Here is a 17413-nt window from a genome sequence, read left to right as displayed (position 1 = left end):
TGCTAGAAGGAACACCCCCGGGCTTGACACTATGTGTAAGGCCCCTCCCTGCACTGTGGCTTTTAACAGTCTCGCTTCTTAGCACTTTTTGATGGATTCTCCAGGGACGTCTCTAAAAGAGAGTTATACCTTAATTTAGAAGCAAATAACTCAAAACTCTGTGATGTGGCAGGTTCCTTTGGAAAAGAGATGAACGCAAAGAAGCCATTGCTGTGTGAAGCTGTGGCCATGCAGGTCCAGGGCCTGCTGATGGGACCATCTAAACCCGAACCTCGAGATGTGCCTCCTGCTGCCTCTTGCCCAAGGGTCCACAGACCAAGGGGCAAGAAGCAACACATTCAGTGAAGAATTGCAGCAGGCAATTGCCTGCTGCAGTTTTCACTTTGGGTTCCCTGGGCCATAGAGCCAAGGTGAAGCTCACAGGCTGGGTCTGACTGACTCCAGCAGCTCTGAAAGTCCAACGCAACCCACCCGCCCACTCAGGGAAGAGAGGAGAAATGCTGTGGGGAGTGGGCAGCGGGCAGGTTGTGGGCCCACCCTCCAGGCCTTCCTTCTCCACAGGGGCCACTACAGCCCCAGTATTACCCTTGAGGTCCCCGTGACCAGCCAGCTTCCTGGGCACTCACTTGGGCATCCATACAGTTTTAATGCTCTGCTGTTACTGTTTTGGAATGCATAATTTTAGTTTTACTTTTGTAGAGACAGGGTCTTACATGTTGCTCAGGCTGGTCTCAAACTCCTGACTTCAAGTGATCCTCCTACCTCAGCCTCCCAGAGTATAGGATTACAGGTGTGGGCCATCATGTGAGGCCCTTAATAATTTTCAAATAGAGGGCCCCCAAAATTATGTGGCCAGCTGTGCCCGCATTGCTCAGTCCCTGGGCATGCCCTGCCTGCTTGACACAGGGGACCTGCTCTCTGGGACCTGCTCTTCTCCAGCCTCCCAAGGCGCCACTGTGACTGTGCTTCCATCTCACTTGCTCGTCAATCCTCAATCTCTCTTTCTCGATGCTTCTCAACTCATCCTCCCCACAGTGGAGGCCCAGGGTCCCAGCTCAGCCTCTTCTGATCCTACCTACCCTTGATCCCTAAGTGACCTCACGTGGTCCCCGGCCTCCCACACACCTCAGTGCCAAGGGCTCCAGGTTGCCACCCCCAGCCTTGCTCTCCCTCTGGCCACATGTGCCCATCAACGGCTCTCCGGGTCTCAGACCCACCTCCCAATTCCCCACCTCTCCAGAATGGGTTTTTCTGTATCTTGCTTCTCAGCCAATACCAGCTCCATCTTTCCACTGGCTCAGGCCAAAACTGCAGCTGTCCTTTAAAAGCTTCAGCTTTAAAAAACAAATCTCCCACCTGCATTTCTCAGGGCCTCCAGAGCTCCCACCCCTGGGTCAGCAGCCTCTCTGCCTGGAATGTTGCAATGGCCCCTCATGGCCCCCAGCCTTACCCCATCCTAGCCTATTTTCCCACCTCAGCAGAGAGATCTTTTCAAAGTGTAGATTAGCTCCTCCTGGGAGGGCAGCTCCAGTCTCTTCTCTGCTCCAACCCTGCCAAGGTCTTCCTGCCACATTGGGGCCCACTGAGTCCTGCAGGACCTGGCCCTGACACCCCATCCACACTCCTGCACCAGGTTCCAGCCACTCTGGTGGGGCCTCCAGGGGCCAGGGAGTGTCTGCTCAGCGCCTTTGCACCTGCTGTCTCTCCCCTGCTCAGCCACACCACTCACCCAGCACTTCTCCATGAGACTGTCAGCCCCCCCACCCCCATCTCATGTCCCCCACCTTCTGCTTTAGTGTTCTCCACAATGCAGCACTTAGTTACACGTGTTACTGTCAACTCCTGCCCGTCTGGTGTGAGCACTATGAGTGGATGCTATGTCCCTGCTGTACCCCTGCACCTGGCACAGTGCCTGGCATGCAGCAGGCGCTGGTAAATGTTAGCTGAAAAAATGAATGGATGAATCGCGTGAGGTTCTGCTCCTCCGGCTCAGTCCAGAGGGCTGATGTCTCCTCCTGTGTGCTCCAGGATGTGTCAAGCAGTCCCTGTTGGTTCAATCCTGTGAAGCGCCTCCCCTGGCGGTGTTCTCACGAAAGGGCCAAAATGTGTGGCAGGGGCTGGTGTGGGGACAGGGCGGGGCACTCTTGGCTTTGGGTATGGATGAGGATAATCAGGCTCAGAGAAAAAGGGGCTGGACCTAGGATGGCGGGGCCAGGGCCTGACCCCAGGTCTTCTGCCACCTAGACTGGAATTCTCACCTCACCACCCCGGGGCCACAAGAATCTGGGTGTTCCCGTGTCCCTCTTCATTCTGCCCAGGCCGCCGCATAGCCTCTGCTCTGAGATTCTGCCTGGGGCTGACCCTTGGCATCTGCACTGACACCTCTGTTCATTTCGCTTTGTGCTCCTTCCAGCCAAGCACAGCGCTCACAGGTGTCCAGAGGCTTGGCTACCCCAGGTTTCCTTGCTGGAGGGTTCTGAGAGCAGCGTGCTGACCTGCCTCCTCCAGTGCACCTGTGCACCTGCCACGGTCAGCAGCAGTGAGAGTGCCTTTGCCGCCACACACCGTCTTAAGTCTTCTGAGGCTAGTGTGGGACAGACAGCACAGGGCTGCCTTCCCTGCCTCCAGGGGAGGAAGCCGCACACATGTGTTCACACACAAGATGACTAAATTCAGCACTCCTGAACTGCTATATTCAGCATTCCTGTCCCACTGGCCTCTCTGCGGGGGCCCTGGGCAGACTTGTCAAGTCCATCCAGTTACCTGCAAATTCCTGGAATTGTTCTAGAAGCTCCTGAGGGCCAGACTGAGACCCCACCCACACTCCTGCACCAGGTTCCGGCAACTCTGGTGGGGCCTCCAGGTCTCTGAGGTTCCTTCTGAGACTCTAGAAAACAAAAGGACTGAGAGGCTGGGGACAGAAGGAAGAATCCATTCCCTGTGTCCCAAACCCACAGTCGCATGCCAGGTCCCTGCAACTGTCCAGGCGACAGGCACAGAGTGCAGCAGCTCACCCTGTTCACCACAGACTGCACACCCCACGAGGGCAGGCCCTGTTCTCACTGCACAACCTGGGCCTTGGCCAAAGCCAAGTGTGTGTTGGGTGGGGAGGGCAGGCACACTACAAAGATGAGGAACAAACAGCCCCTTCACAGGGAGAGCAAAAACATCCCCAGAAATGAGGGAGCTGACTTAGGGCAGAAAGTGACACCAACTTCCGAGGGGGAGAAATTATGTCTTATTCACCTCCTGTCTCAGAAAATCAACGTCAGTTAGAGGAACACACAGGAAGACTTTTAAACCAGATGCCAGCATCTCCTCATTCCTAGAGAATGAGGCTTGCTCAAGGCACATATTTTATCCAAGCACCGCCAGGCCATCCACACCCCCACTGCACCCCGTAGATGGATGCTCCCAGGCTGCCACGATTACTGCTCTCAAACATCCACATCCCAGAGGCACAGAGTCACCAGCTAAGCATCATCCCCGAAACAGGCAACTCAATCCTAACAAGGGGGTTGCCTGGGTGGTTATCCAGTGGCCTGGCTGTGCTCGAGGGAGAAGTGCCTGGAAGCACAGCCTCAGACTGCAAGGAGCCTTCCCCAGTCTTTAAAGCTAGCTCTTCTCCAGGCCCACCCCAGCTCATGGGGTCATGGAACTGCTTCGCTTTTACAGATGAGGAAGCTGTGGTCTCCACCACAGCCACAGTTAACCAGCAATGGGGTCATTCCACTTCCCAGCTCCCTCAGCCCCATGCAGCCCCCACCGGCCTTTCCCGCCATACCTCCTCCTACTCCCCAGGCATGCTGAGTGCTCCCATCAGACCTAACTGCCCAAGTGCCTCGGTCTATTCTCTCCTCTCTGCCCACAATGCCCAGCTTAGCTGTGCTCATGTCCTTCAAGCTCCAGTTCAAATGTCATATTGCCCACGGGCTCACCTGACCCCCCAGCCCAGGACACCACTCTGAGGTCCCTCCCGAGGTCCCTGCACCTGCACTCAAGCTGGGTTGGCCGAGTAGAGACGTTTTCCCCTATGGGGTGGTGAATCAGTCCTGGGAGGGCAGGCACAGTCCACTCCCACCCGGTGCACCCCAGCGCCAGGCCCTGGGGGAGTGAGCACTCAGTAAATATTTGCTTAATTGAATTTGGCCAAGGAGCCTTCTCCAGAGAGCTCAATCCCCAGGGCAGGGAAATCACTTGGGCAGAAAGGAGCCGGTCAGGGGCTCAGCTGTCTCCCCAAGCAAGACAGACCTCTCTACCAGGCGGGTCCCTCCACCCCAACACGGACTACGCGGAACGCTGGTCTCGCTTGGCATCATCCTCTTGTCTCAGTTAACAGGAGCCCCCATTCTCGGCCTAGGCCGAATCCTGCCATCATCACCCAGGAAGGCTCAGCACCGCCCTAAAGGCAGAGCCCCCTCGGATCGCCCGCAGAATACGGAGCGCCAGCCCTGAGGCCCTCACTCCCCTCCCCCAAACACCCCCACCGCCTTTTAAGGGAAAAAATATTGAGCCGGGAACGTATTACAATCGCAGCAGGTCGATACTCATCTCTTGCTCTAAATGCCTGTGAGGAACCTGCTCGCTGCAAGAGCAGTGACCGAGAACTGCTAGCTGTCCGTCTGCGGGCCCAGGTCCTCGGGCCCAGGCCTCTGGGGCCCTCTCCTCAGTTTCGGGCAAGGCCCTGCATCGGCTCCGGCCGCCCCTCCCTGATCCCCCCGCTAGGGAGACCCGCCTCAGCGCCGCTCCCGCAGCTCGCCTGGCCCGCCCGGGCTCCGCATCAGCTGCTGCTCGGGGGCGCCTGGCGGCCCCGCGCGGCATCCCCGGCGCCCTCCGTCCACCCTCCCGGGTCCGCAGCCGCCCCCTCCCGCGGGGTCATCGGCTCGGCGGCGCCTCCCTCCCCCAGCACCTGCCCGACCAGAGGCCGCCCCCTGCCCACCTCGCAGACATCCCCGCCCTTGGTGTCCCCCACCCCTGACGGGCATCCCTGACGCTGCGTCCTGGCGGATCCGGGGCACAAAGGCCCGGGAAGAGTCCCAAGTGGGGGCAAGGTGGATGCCCCGGCCGTGCCCCCGACCCCCGAGGCTCAGCGGCGCGCGCCCGGCCGCGGGTCTGCTCACTCACCTCCGGGCCGCGGCACAGAGCATCTGCCGAGCTGCTCCGGGCAGGGCGGGGCGGGGCGGGGCGGGGCGGGGCGGCGAGCGCGGGGCCGCGGCGCCCTCGTTCCGTACGACGCGGGCGGCGGCGCCCACGCGGGGACGTGACCGGACCGCGGGCGGCGCACACGCTCCGGCCGGCCTGGTTCCCTCCGCCCGCCCTCCCGCGCCGCCCGCCGCCAGCCGCCAGCCGCCAGCCCGCGGGTCCGCCCGCCCCGCGCCGCGCCGCCGCCGGCAGGGGGCGGAGCCGCGAGCGCAACCCGTTGCCAAGCCAACCGCGGGCTGGGGGTGCCGCGCGCCCGCCGGGCACCACGCGCCGGGCACCTCCGCCCCGCCACGAGCGCCGGCCCTCTGTCCATTGGGCACAAGCGGCTGACGGACGGGCCAGTAGCCCAATGGGGACGGATAGGGGCGGGGTCGCGGCTCCGCGCGCGCCGCAGTCCCGCACGCGCTCCCCGCGCCGGCGTGCCAGCGAGTCCGCTGCGCTGAGGCCTGGTAGCCGAGCCCCAGGGGCCACCTCTGGCAGCCCGGGAAACCGAGCCTGAGCCCAGCCATGGTCCTGGCCCTCTTTACCGCAGCTAGTCCCGGCTCGCCTTCTCTCCACTCGGGTTCAAACCCAGTTCGGCCTCTTGTGAGCTCTACGTCCTTGGGCAACCGACTGACCTCTCCCAGCCTTTCTGTTTGCAAAGTGGGGCTAGTGGCACCTGCTTTCCTGGATTGTCTCACCAATCCTTCAGAACGTGTGAAAGGCCTATGCAAACCCTAACGATTTACACCGGTGAGGTTTGTGCAGTGATGGGAGGGGGCATTAGTCATCTCTGCTGTCGCCCCCCCGCCCCCGCCCAGTGTCTAGGGGCTCTTTGGCGTCCCTGGCAATCCTGGCACACGGAAAGGTGGCCTTGGGAGGGAAGGAAGGGAGAAGGACCCAGGAAGCTGGCCCCCAGCCCAGACAAGCGTGAGGGAGCCAGTTCAGTTAAGGCCATTGGCGCTTTTGGGAAGCTCGTGGAAAGCATCAGACCCTCAGCAAAACGCAGCTGAACCCAGGCTGCAAAATTCTGTTTTCAATTTCAAAGCCTATCTGTGGACCTCAGGGCCAGGAGTCCCTCAGTTCCATGCTTAAAAGACTCTCAAGCCAGAGGGCCAAGACATGAATGCTCCTGTCTGTGTTCTCCATCTTTGTAAACCTGAAACTTTGTGTATCCTAGAGCATCCCTGGCAAAGTGCAAATGCCTTCCCAGCTAACGCCTTCCTTATCACCTTACACCTTTGTGGTCAAATTATGTGGATCGTGCCATTCTTTGAGGAGCAGCCCTGGACCTGACCATGGCAGAGGTCCATGGAGCGGTCTCTCCATCGTAGCTCTGTGGTGGAGAGGCAGGGGCATGTGCCTGGCTTTGCCAGCCGGACACTGTGGCATCTCAGCATTATCCCATAACCTCCCTACTAATGTTTCCTCTGCTGTGAGATGGAGACCATTGCGTTACGTACCTGCAGGGTCATGGGCCACCTGTGAGGGTGCTGCCTCAACTGTCAAGAACAGGACGTACATTTGTTATGGGCATCATGGAGGCGAACCTAGTGCTCACTGGAGGTGTCCAGTGAGGACCAAGAGAATTCAGCCAATGGCTGAGGGGCTACCCTTTGTGCTTGCCTTCCACACCACCAGGCTGTGTCAGGCTGGACCTCTCGCCAGGAGGACCACACAGAGACCAGCAGCTGTGCTACCTGGCTGAGCCTCTGTTTCCTCTTCTGTCGAAAGGGAATGTAACAGACCGTGGTCAGAGGGTGACCCTGAGGGTTAATGTATATAGGAAATGCATATTAGCATGTCTTGGGATAGCCAGAGGCTGTTTCCACTGCAGAGTCAGGGAGTCAGAGTTGAATTGTTTGCAGGGGTAAGCCCACATGCAACAGTGGCATGGCCCTTTCCAGTGGTCCAGAGCAGAGGCTAGCCTGCGGAGGGGTCCACTGGGGCTGGCTGACACCTCCCTGACTTGACCTCAAAGTAAGAGAGGGACATCTCACCTGGCATCAAACCAATATTGTATTCATGCAGCAGTCACTTACAGATAGCCTCCTCCACCAGGGTATAGTTACAGGCACAGTTCTAGGATTCAGACTGGCCCTTTTCTGGCAGACCCTCTGCCTGTAGGGCAGGGGCAGAAAGCAAACAACGATTGGGCCTTACAGTCATGTGAGGCTATCTGAGGAGACCCACTGGGGCTCTGCGGGCACGTGGAGTGGGGGAGCATTGGGCATTGGGCCAGCTTCCCAAAAGAAGAGATGCTTGGAACGAGGCCATAGCAGGCGTGGAGGTGGCCGGTGACGTAGGGTGGGAGGGAAGTGAGTTCCAAGGCGGGGAGGGTGCAGGACATGAAGGAGCACGAGGCCAGGAAGAACCCAGAGAAGACCAGTGTGGCTGGGGCCGGGGTCATTGCCCATGCACAGATGCCAGCTCGGGACAGTAGGATCAGGGACGTTGGCCTAAGAACCACTAGAGAGTTTTAACGTTAGTCTTTTAAATTTGAGAAGGAGGAGAAGTTTTTATTGCCTATTTACAGTAGGCATGGTCCCACAGACAATGTGAGTTGTCCTACTAGACATAATAAAATAACAAAAACATCAGTTAGTCAGTCCAGAGGAAGTGGGAGTGAGCATAGAAGTCAGTCTGTGAGGCTGAGTTCAGTGTAGGGTCCGCTGTGGCTGTGAGATGGCAGGGAGATCAAGAGCATGTTAGGAGACAGTGGCGGGGCATTATCAGGACCCAAGGGGATGAGAGAAGGGGAGAGGGTGGGGACCACTGGAGGAAGAGATAGTGCTTACCAAAAAGATGGAGGAGCAGTTGGAGAGGTGGTCAGGAACCAGAGAATGGAGGGTACCAGAGGCCGGGGAAGAGAGCATGTGGTGAAGGAAGAAGCTGTTAACCATGCTCCCGGCTACTGGGAAGCCAAGAAAGCTGAGGACAGAGAAGCACCCCTTGGAGCAAAGGCAGGCCCAGTGGGCCAGGAGTTCAGGGCACAGGGCCACACAAGGCTAAAGCTGGACAGGTGGGTCACCTGTGGCAAGGTGGGCCCCAGATGCCATGTGTGGATGTGCAGTCCCCTAACAGGAAAGGGTGTGGCTGTGACCAGAACCTGGGTGCTGGTGCTCTGTCCTGAGCCTTCATTGTCTGGGAGAAAACAGCTGGGGCTTTGCAGTAGCCAGAGGAAGGGGGCCATGGTGGTGACTGAGCCCACTCAGCACTTCCCCAACCCAGCAGGCACAGCTGGCTGGGGAGTGGCCCCTCAACATGGTGTCAGCGCCCGCCCTGCCCCGCCACAAAGAAAATGCCCCAGCCTCCACCACTGGGGTTCCACACCATGGACATCTGTGACCCCTCAATCCCATTGAATCTCTTCGGCTTATCGACCACTGAACCCATCCTAGCCCCTACATATCAGCCAGGCCAGACTGGGGACTCCCCACGAACATACACCTTTGTTGCCCTGCTGTTCTGGACTCTCCTCCACCTCCATGAGAACCAGCTTCCCCGGGGCCTCCCTTTGTGCACCTCCAGAGCCCCTAGGACCCTGGAATTCCTGGTCTTCACACATGTCAACCTGTTCTGTAGTGACCTGTCCCCAGCTGACTCTTCCACTAGTTTTCCCACTTCCCGGGGGTGGGGTGGGCATATGTTGCTTGTCTCTAAACCATGGATAGCCCAGAGCCTGGCCTGCTCTGGTGCCACCCCATCTGGCTGGTTCTCTGTGCCCCACCTGTCTTACCTCTTCCGCAACCACCCCCCACCCCCAGCAGACTCTCAGGCTGCCGCCCAGTTGGGTGGATCTCCCTGATTGTTTCTCTGGGGTCTGTGTGCCCCACCCCCACTTGAGCAAAAGCCATCGCAGATCTGGGTTAGTTATAAATAGCCAGGCCCGAGACTCTTCTTTTAGCTGAAAAGAAGCAAAGTGAACGAGCAGAAAGGCACACCCGGCACGCGTTTTATTTTTAATCTTCTCCCTCTGTCTCAAAATGAACCCCGGTCCCCGTGCTAAGCATTTCTAGGAGCAGAAGTACAAGGCAAATGCCTGAGAAACAAAACCCAAGGAGCTGAGGGCCCTGCCTGGCTTTGCCACCATCTGCTGTGTGACCTTGGGTATTCAAGTTGCCTCTCTGGGCCTCAGTTTCCTCACCAAGGAGAGGTGGGTAATGGAGTTGATCACCTTGACTTTTCTGATCTCAACTCTCTCTGTATTCCTCCCTTAACTTGTGCCCATCCTGACTCAGCAATGACACCTGTCCCAGGGATTTCCTGGGAAGCTCAGATAGGTGCAGACGAGGCTACAGTCTAGCCCTGATTTGAAAATTAACAACTTCCTTACCCCCAGGTCTTTGCTCAAGTGTCCCCATCCCAGAACCTTGTCCTTCCATCTGCCAGCAAAATTAACAGAAGGTCAAATTGTCACCTCCCTGCTGTGAGCTGGAAGAGCGCCGTCCAGGTCACCACTGAGTTGGATCTACAGCCAGGAGCGGGTAGGGAGACCATGGGCAGAACCTGAGGGGAAGCAGAGTGGGAGCAGGAGGCCAGGTGTGTGGTCTGGGCAAAGCAGGGAGCTGCGCAGGAGAGAGGATCAGGCCTCCAGGAAGGGTTGGGGCGGGGGGCACGCTGCACTGACGGGCTATGCAGGACTTGGGCTATGCAGCATTTGTCTTGTATCCTACCCCTCAGCCTCCAGCAGACCTTTGCTTGTAGCTGGGACTCAGAGTTGGTGGGATTCAGGAGACTCTTGTCACCCTAGGCCCAGATGTTCTGGGCACACAGGGACAGACCCTTATATGGTTGAAGAAATCCACAGCACGTGGAACACGTTTTCATCCACAACCCCCTGCCAGGTAGGCCCATTTCAGTGATAAGGAAACTAGGCTCAGAGAGGTTAAGTAACTCATCCAAGGTCACACAGATTGGAAAGGATATGTTTTAAATGAGACCTAGGCTTTTTTTTTTTTTTTTTGCAATCTGTGCATATTGAATAAAAAAGGCCAACACAGTAGAAGCAACAGGAACCCACTTTTCCTGGGTGGTCAGAGCCCTGAGAACAAACAGGGCAGATCTAGCTGCTCTATCTGATACCCCAGTGAGAAGCTGGCCAGGGGCACTGGGAGCCACCCAACACCAGAGGACTTGGGGGATGGGGCACAGAGAGCTGCTGGACATTATGAGACATGGGGGGGCGGTAAGAGCCACTCAGCACCTGCTCCACCTCTCTACCCCATCACCCTGGGCACCTGCTGTTTGATGTCCTCAGGGAGCAGGGGAAGAAGGCTGGGGCGATGTCTTCAAAGAGGAAATCCCTGGTACTAATTGGCACTTGGAGACCTTTAGGCTAATCAACCCGTTTATTTCTCTCTCTAGAGTAAATTAGAGGGTTTAGCTGGGGAGGGCGGAAGAAAGAGGTGTCTGCTGGTGGCCACCTCCCTGGGGGCTGTAGATGGCTTTGCAGTGGGCAGTGGGCTGCAGGGTAGTGGTGAGGGCAGCCACGTGCCGTAGGGAAGGTCACTGTGCACATTCCCTGTGCTTCTCATCTCAGTGACTCAGGAGGGCTGTTCTGCCCACCGTCCTGGGCTCAGGATGCCACTTGTGCTGGGTTCTCTAGGCAGCCGCTTGCTGACATTCCTCAGGAGGGAAGGGAGCTGGGAGGAGCCAGGTGGGGTCTGTTTATGGGGGAGCCTTGCCTCATTATGCTGCTCCCAGTACCTGCACCCCAGCTGTGCCATGTGGAGCCCCCTTCCCACAGAGCCCCAGGTCCCTTGAAGACCAGAGCCTATGGCTTCCCGTCACCTTTAGTTGGGGCACAGCTCTTTTTGGTGTGTGTGACACTGGTCTACACTCTAGGTCTTCTGTCTCAGAGTCAAACCCAAGCTGTTCTCAAGGGCTGGTCAGACCAGCGTGGGGTCTCCAGCAGCTTTGAAATATTTTGGTGGATGGGAAGCGGGGGCTTGGCTGGCTCCCCAACTCTGCGGCAGGGGGAGGGAAGAGTGGAGGTCTCCTGGTGTTTCTGGGCCCTGCAGGAGTGAGCTGTCGGCTCTCCAAGGGGTGGCTACTGCCTCTCCGGCTGCTGTGCACTTGCTATAGTGGATGCCCCCCGAGACACCGGTGACCAAAGACTGGTCCTTCCCGGCTTCTCTGAGCCTCCGCCCTCAGCCCCTGACATGGCTGTCACTGCAGCCGCCTGCTGGTCGCTCAGACCCCTGGCCAGGCGGGACGTGTGTGGGGGTGGCACTTGCAAGTCCTCTTGTCAAACCCACCCACGGGCTCTGCAAGACCCTCTTTGAGCCCTGCAGGCCAACTGGCATGGGTGGGTGGGTGGCCCGCCCGCCTTCAGTGCCCTTTCCTGTCTCGTAGGGGCCCAAGAGATCATCAGCAAAGGTCTGATTTCCTTGCTGGTATGGAAGCTGCAGGTGGAGGTGGAGGAGGAGTTCCAGGAGTTCATCTTGGACACACTGGTCCTCTGCCTGCGGGAGGATGCCACCGAGGCCCTGGGCAGCAATGTAGTGCTTGTCCTGAAGCAGAAGCTCCTCAGCGCCAACCAGAACATCCGCAGCAAGGCCGCCCATGCGCTCCTTAATGTCAGGTGAGGCCTGGCCTAGGCTGGGTTTCTGCCAAGGCTGGGAGAAGGCACCTGAGCTGGACTGGTCCACAGCTCAAGGACGGCCACCCTGGGCCTGCTTCCCCTTGCCTGCTTGTGCCCAGGGGCAGGAGGGAGCTGGGACGGAGGATGACCTTCTCCCCTAGGGTGACCACCATCCCCTTGGCCTGGGAGTGTCCTGTATCCCAGGAAACCCCTCAGCCTGGACAAAGCCAGATGATTGTGCACCCCCTCCCCATGAGGAAGGCCAGCACAGGAGATGCACTGGTGGTGATCATGACACCCAGCGGTCACTGAATGCCTCCTGTGTGCCAGGCGTTGTCTACAAACCTCACATTTAGGCAACCCTCCAGGGAGGTGATGTCTGCCTTCACGGGTGAGAAAAGGAGGCAGTGTCTTGTGTCTCACACCAGGTCACACAGGATCACAGTTTACATCCTGGCCTGGAAACCGAGGGAGCCCAAAGCCTCAAAGCTGCAGGGGGTGGGGAGCGGTGTGTGTTCTCACACTGGGCCCCTCTTCACGAGGACGGGCTGGTCACTGAACCCCAGAGTCTCTGCCTTAGCTGTGGCTATGTCTTTTTAGTGGAGGCCCTCTTGCCTTCCCTAAGTCCTGGCTTCTCTTCTGAGAGTCTCACTAGAGGCCCAGGCCAGTATTTCTGCAAGTGAGGCCCCTGACCCAAGCCCCCAGGAGGTTTGTGAAAATGCAGATTCCCAGGCCCTGTCCCAGCCCCATCATTCTTAGGTCTGCTCAGAGGTCCCCTTTCTATGGGACCACGAGAGTGGCTTTCCAGGAGAGAGCTCTCTCTCTCTGAAACTGTAACCTCCCTGCTATCCCGTCCACCCATGTCCACTATGACCACCATCCCTGCAGTTACTTTGTGTGTCATCCCCGAGGGGAGCTCCTGAGAACAGGGCTTTCCTCTGTTTGCTGCCCTAAACCCAGGATTTGCAGCGGGGGAGCTTTGGCCCCCAGTTGAGAATTATCTGGCCCTAAAGAACGCTGAGCTGGAGAAACCCCGCTCTTGTCCCCGCTCTTGTGAACGAATCGGGGAATCCCTGCATCGCTCTTGTCTCAGTGTCTCGCTGTGTGAACGAATCGGGGAATCCCTGCATGTGGGGCCCAGGACTCTGCATCTTTGATCACGGGCCTCGGGGTTGAGGCCCACTGTCCTGAAAGCTCCACAGGCTCCCAATGTGACAGCTAGTGGCTGGCCAACCCCGTTTCCCAATCTGTGTTCCCAGGGAACACCTGTGTCTTTGAGGTTATTAAGAGCTCTACAAAAATGAGGGTTCTTTGGTGGCTACGTTTGGGAAAGGTTGATTAAACTAAGTGACACAGGGGTCTTTGCACTGTGGCACTCCTGTGGGGCTTGGGAACAGTGTTTCCTGGCCCAGGGAGCCCTTTCTTTTTAGGGGACAGAATTGACCCTCTCTCAGGAAACTTTTGGGGAGTCCATCATCCTCATTTCCACAACTTCATTCAGTGCCAGAGTAAGTGGCCTAAAAGTCACCTGGTCTAAGTCCTTAGTTGCAGTTGCCCAGTGCCCAGCAGCCGCTGCTGTTGGGGGCAGCTTGGCCCATCACTGTCAGCTCTGGCTCTTAGGCAAAGTCAAAACAGGTCTCCCTGTGGTGGACACCCCTGGGTCCTGCTGTTCCCCATTTTGGGGCCACGGAGAACATGCGCTGTTTCTTTTCTGTGTGCTGGCTCAGAATGAGGCCCTGTCACCCCATGGTCTGCACTGGCAGTGGGCTGCGTTCACACCAATGCCCCTCTGCAGCCCAGCATCCCTGCCGTGACCAGTCCTGGATCATGGGGACCAGTCCTGGGACTACCTGGGGTAACCCCAACACAATTATTTCTTCTGTGTCTCCCTGGGGCACTCCTGGGCCTTGACCCTCTTCTCCCTTCCAAGCAGAGCCCCTCTCTGTTCCCTCTCTGCCCCAGCATGTCTCAAGAGGGCAAGAAACAGGTGTGTCAATTTGACGTCATCACCATCCTGGTCCGTCTGCTGAAAGACCCAGTGGAGCATGTGAAGTCTAACGCTGCCGGTGCCCTGATGTTCGCCACAGTGATCACTGAAGGTGAGGCGGTGGGGGTGCCGTAGGGAGGGAGACCCCAGCAGGCTAGCAGCCATGATGAGCTTTCTGTGCTCAGGGGCTGGGTATTGTCCCCCAAACCCCACACTTTGCCAAAAAAAAAAAAAAACCCTCCCCTTGGCCTGTCACTGATGTCCTTTCAAGGTTGGGTCCAAGGCTCAGCCCTCCCTCTTCTCCCTAGCACAGTGGCCCCTCACCAGTCACTCACATTAGGACCTCTGTGCCTTCGTACCAGTCTGTTCCCTGGGCCTGGAATTCCCGCCTCCCACCCAGGCCCCTCGTGAGCTGTGACTCAGGGCTTGATTAGTTTTTTGCCATCCATGATTCTGTTACCCTGAGGTCTAAGCAAACCCTGGAGCCCTTGAGTCTATGGTGTTTATTCATCATAATTATTTTTCTTAAACTGGGGGAGGGGGCAGATTCAGAATTATCTTCCCCAAGCCCCCCACCTTGGGACTCCCAGCCAGTCAGGCTTCCCCTCTAAGTCACCCAACCCCGGGCTAATGGAAGAACCCTGGGCTGTTTCCACACCTGGCAGACTGGGGCGTGGCACTCCCAGGACCCCTGAAAGCGTTTGACTTCCCCCCTGGCCCCAACACACCCACCAGCCTGGGGCCCTGTGCTTCCTTTGAGTTCCACGGAGGACCATCTGGGTTGGATTTGCAATCAGCCTCCCAAAGAGAGGTCCTCCCAGGCCCTGCACACCTGACCCTAATGCTGCTTGAGGTATGCAGATGGGAGAGGTTGGGGCCTTCTTGGAGTCCACAGCCTCTCCTTTTACTGGTATAGTCAGGATGCTGACTGCACGGTGGCAGGGGCACCCCCTGCATGTTTATCTTGGGGCAGCCTCAGCCCAGTGTCCTTCTCGGTCCAGGCTTCCTGTAGGAGTGCTTGGAGGGCCATGGGGCTCGAGACACAAGAGGCTGAGACCCAGGGAGATGAGGCCACTTATTCCCAAGCTGTCACTCCAGCTGAGAGTCCTGAAGCCCCTGCCACGTGCCAGGCCGTGGGACGCAGTGATGAGGGATGTGGAGGAGAAGCCCAGCATGAGTGGGGCAAATACAGGGGACAAATCTCCTCTGGGAAGGGCTTGGGATCAATCCCAAGGACAATGGGAGTCGGAAGGGCCCAGGCTGAGAGGTTCCACCAGCAAAGGGGAGAGTCCATTGGGCACTGCAGGAGCGTAGGGCCGGCAAGGACAGCAGGAAAGGGCAGCGAAGGGTTGAGGAGGGCATCTCTCGGGAACCATGTGTGTTTTGTGCAGAGTAGGTGCTCAAGAAATATTGGCAACATAAATGAGCTATTGGGTTTACTTTTTTTTTTTTTTTTTTTTGAGATGGAGTCTCACTCTGTCGCCCAGGCTGGAGTGCAGTGGTGCGATCTCGGCTCACTGCCAGCTCCACCTCCCAGGTTCACGCCATTCTCCTGCCTCAGCCTCCTGAGTAGCTGGGACTACAGGGGCCCACCACCACGCCTGGCTAATTTTTTAAATTTTTAGTAGAGATGGGGTTTCACCGTGTTAGCCAGGATGGTCTCAATCTCCTGATCTCGTGATCTGCCCTCCTTGGCCTCCCAAAGTGCTGGGATTACAGATGTGAGCCACCGTGCCCAGCTGGGTTTACTTTTTTTAAGAGCCAGGGTCTCGGTGTGTCACCCAGGCTAGAGTACAATGTCATGATCACTGCAGCCTCAAACTCCCAGGCTCTAGTGATCCTCCCCGCTCAGTCTCCTGAGTAGCTGGGACTGTAGGCACCTGTCACTACATCTGGCTAATTTTTAAATTAATTTTTCTAGAGATAGAATCTCATTATGTTGCCCAGGCTGGTCTTGAACTCCTGGGCAGGATACGAGGGTGGATGGGGAGAAGCCAGTTGAGGCCAGAAAGGCAGGAGATGAAGAGGCCAGGCCCAGACTGGACTCAGCGAAGGTACAAGAGCCTTGAGGGTGAGGGCATGTTGGTGGGGCATAAACCAGACATAAACCCCTTGAGACTGCACAAGGATGAGGGTCAGGAGAGGGCTAGGGTGAGAGGGGGTGAGAAGAGGGGCCCCTTGGGCTGTTTGGAACGCCCTGTGTTGGTGGCCTGCAGGGAAGTATGCGGCCCTGGAGGCACAAGCCATCAGCCCGCTCCTGGAGCTGCTTCACTCCCCCATGACTGTAGCGCGCCTGAATGCCACCAAGGCCCTTACCATGCTGGCAGAGGCCCCCGAGGGCCGCAAGGCCCTGCAGGCGCATGTGCCCACTTTCCGTGCCCTGGAGGTGGAGACTTACGAAAAGCCTCAAGTGGCTGAAGCCTTACAGCGGGCAGCCCGGATCGCTGTCAGTGTCATCGAGTTCAAACCCTGAGCCCCTCATTCACCTCTGTGAGTGAATAAATGCGCTAAGTCTCTTTATCTCGGGTCCGAATGGCACTTTCTGTTCCTGGAGCACAGTCACATCTTCTCTTGCTCTCCTGCCAAAGGGGAAATGCCTGGCCCAGAAGCACCGGGTCCAGGTGGCACAGGCTGAACCCAGTGCGGGGGTTGGGTGGGAGGTGGCCTTCGAGTTGTGCTCTCTCTCCTGGGGCCAAGAGTCCCCCTCAGAAGGTAGAGAGTAGGGCTGAGCCCTCCAGGGACAAGGCTGGGGGCAGGGACTTGGGCTGGGGGAAGGAAGGAACCCAGATGCGCCAGGCACCACCCAGGTTTCAGAAGATCGAGTGACTGACCCCTGGGGTGTGGCTGGGTGTGGCTGTGCTCAGCCAGGTCTGTCCCTTCCCCACCATGGGTCATGGGAAGGAAGGTGATAGGTGAAACCCAATGCAGGTTCTTCGTGGAGAAGGCGACTCAGTCATAGAGGCTGCCCCAGGGATGAGTGCTCAGGACAGGGGTAGGTTCTGGTTTCCTCATTAACGTCTTACCCCAAACAGCCGCATTCTTCTCCAAAGCAAGGAAGTCACTGAAGCACGCCCCCAGCTTGGCCTGAAGCCCATCCCACCCTCCATTCTCTCTCTTTGGGTGTGTGTGGCCCCCAGGGCAGCCGTCTTCTGCCTGTGCCTTCTTCATCTGGGCTCCTTTCCGGCAGTGAAGGGGACAAGCAGGCTGGGAGCTTAGGCAAGGAGAGAGAGGTGGGCTGAGAGGTGCAGGAGGGGAGGAGCCCAGCTGCAGGGGACTCTGGGGCATGGGGCTGAGGTTGGGGAGTGACTGGGAGAGCTCCTTAATCTCCTCCTACTCATCTCTGCGTGATCTGGTGAGGCAATGGTTCTCCTCGTTTCGGGGGAGAAGCAGCCTGTCCTGGCCTCTGTTGGAGGAGCTGCCAGAGCAGAACTCAGCTTCCGGGCTGGGCCCTTTCGTCTGGGTCTGAGCTGGAGCCTTACTCTTTCCCCAGGAGCTTTCTGAGGCTCTCTCTCTGGAAGAAGGTTTCCCTCATTCACATCAGCCCTTGGCAGTCATATTTCCTGTGAGGTGCCCACTCCTCCCAGAGTAAACCTTTCAGCAAAGCCAGAATCTCAAAGGGAGCCCCTTCTTGCAGTCCTTTCAATGAACCCCAGGGGCCC

At 57.8% G+C, this 17413-nt stretch overlaps 2 protein-coding genes across 4 annotated transcripts in view; one reads left to right on the top strand and one right to left on the bottom strand.

Moving 5' to 3' along the window:
• Positions 1 to 5336, bottom strand: part of GNAZ (G protein subunit alpha z) — a 54404-nt gene extending 49068 nt beyond the window's left edge. Inside the window, exon 1 of the mRNA XM_055251712.2 lies at positions 5125 to 5336. The gene's annotated coding sequence lies outside the window, so the exon portion shown is untranslated. The remainder of the gene's footprint in view (positions 1 to 5124) is intronic.
• RSPH14 (radial spoke head 14 homolog) overlaps positions 1 to 16272 on the top strand; it is an 84612-nt gene extending 68340 nt beyond the window's left edge. For all 3 annotated transcript variants that reach the window (XM_055251715.2, XM_055251716.2, XM_063623453.1), the window contains 3 exons: positions 11539 to 11767; positions 13730 to 13866; positions 15971 to 16272. In XM_055251715.2, coding sequence (XP_055107690.2) covers positions 11539 to 11767; positions 13730 to 13866; positions 15971 to 16227 — 623 coding nt within the window. In that variant the 3' untranslated portion in view covers positions 16228 to 16272. The remainder of the gene's footprint in view (positions 1 to 11538; positions 11768 to 13729; positions 13867 to 15970) is intronic.
• The last annotated feature ends 1141 nt before the right edge of the window (positions 16273 to 17413 follow it).

Source organism: Symphalangus syndactylus, chromosome 18 (genome assembly GCF_028878055.3).
Source record: "Symphalangus syndactylus isolate Jambi chromosome 18, NHGRI_mSymSyn1-v2.1_pri, whole genome shotgun sequence".
Lineage (NCBI taxonomy): Eukaryota > Metazoa > Chordata > Mammalia > Primates > Hylobatidae > Symphalangus > Symphalangus syndactylus.
This window is presented reverse-complemented; position numbering and strand designations above follow the sequence as displayed.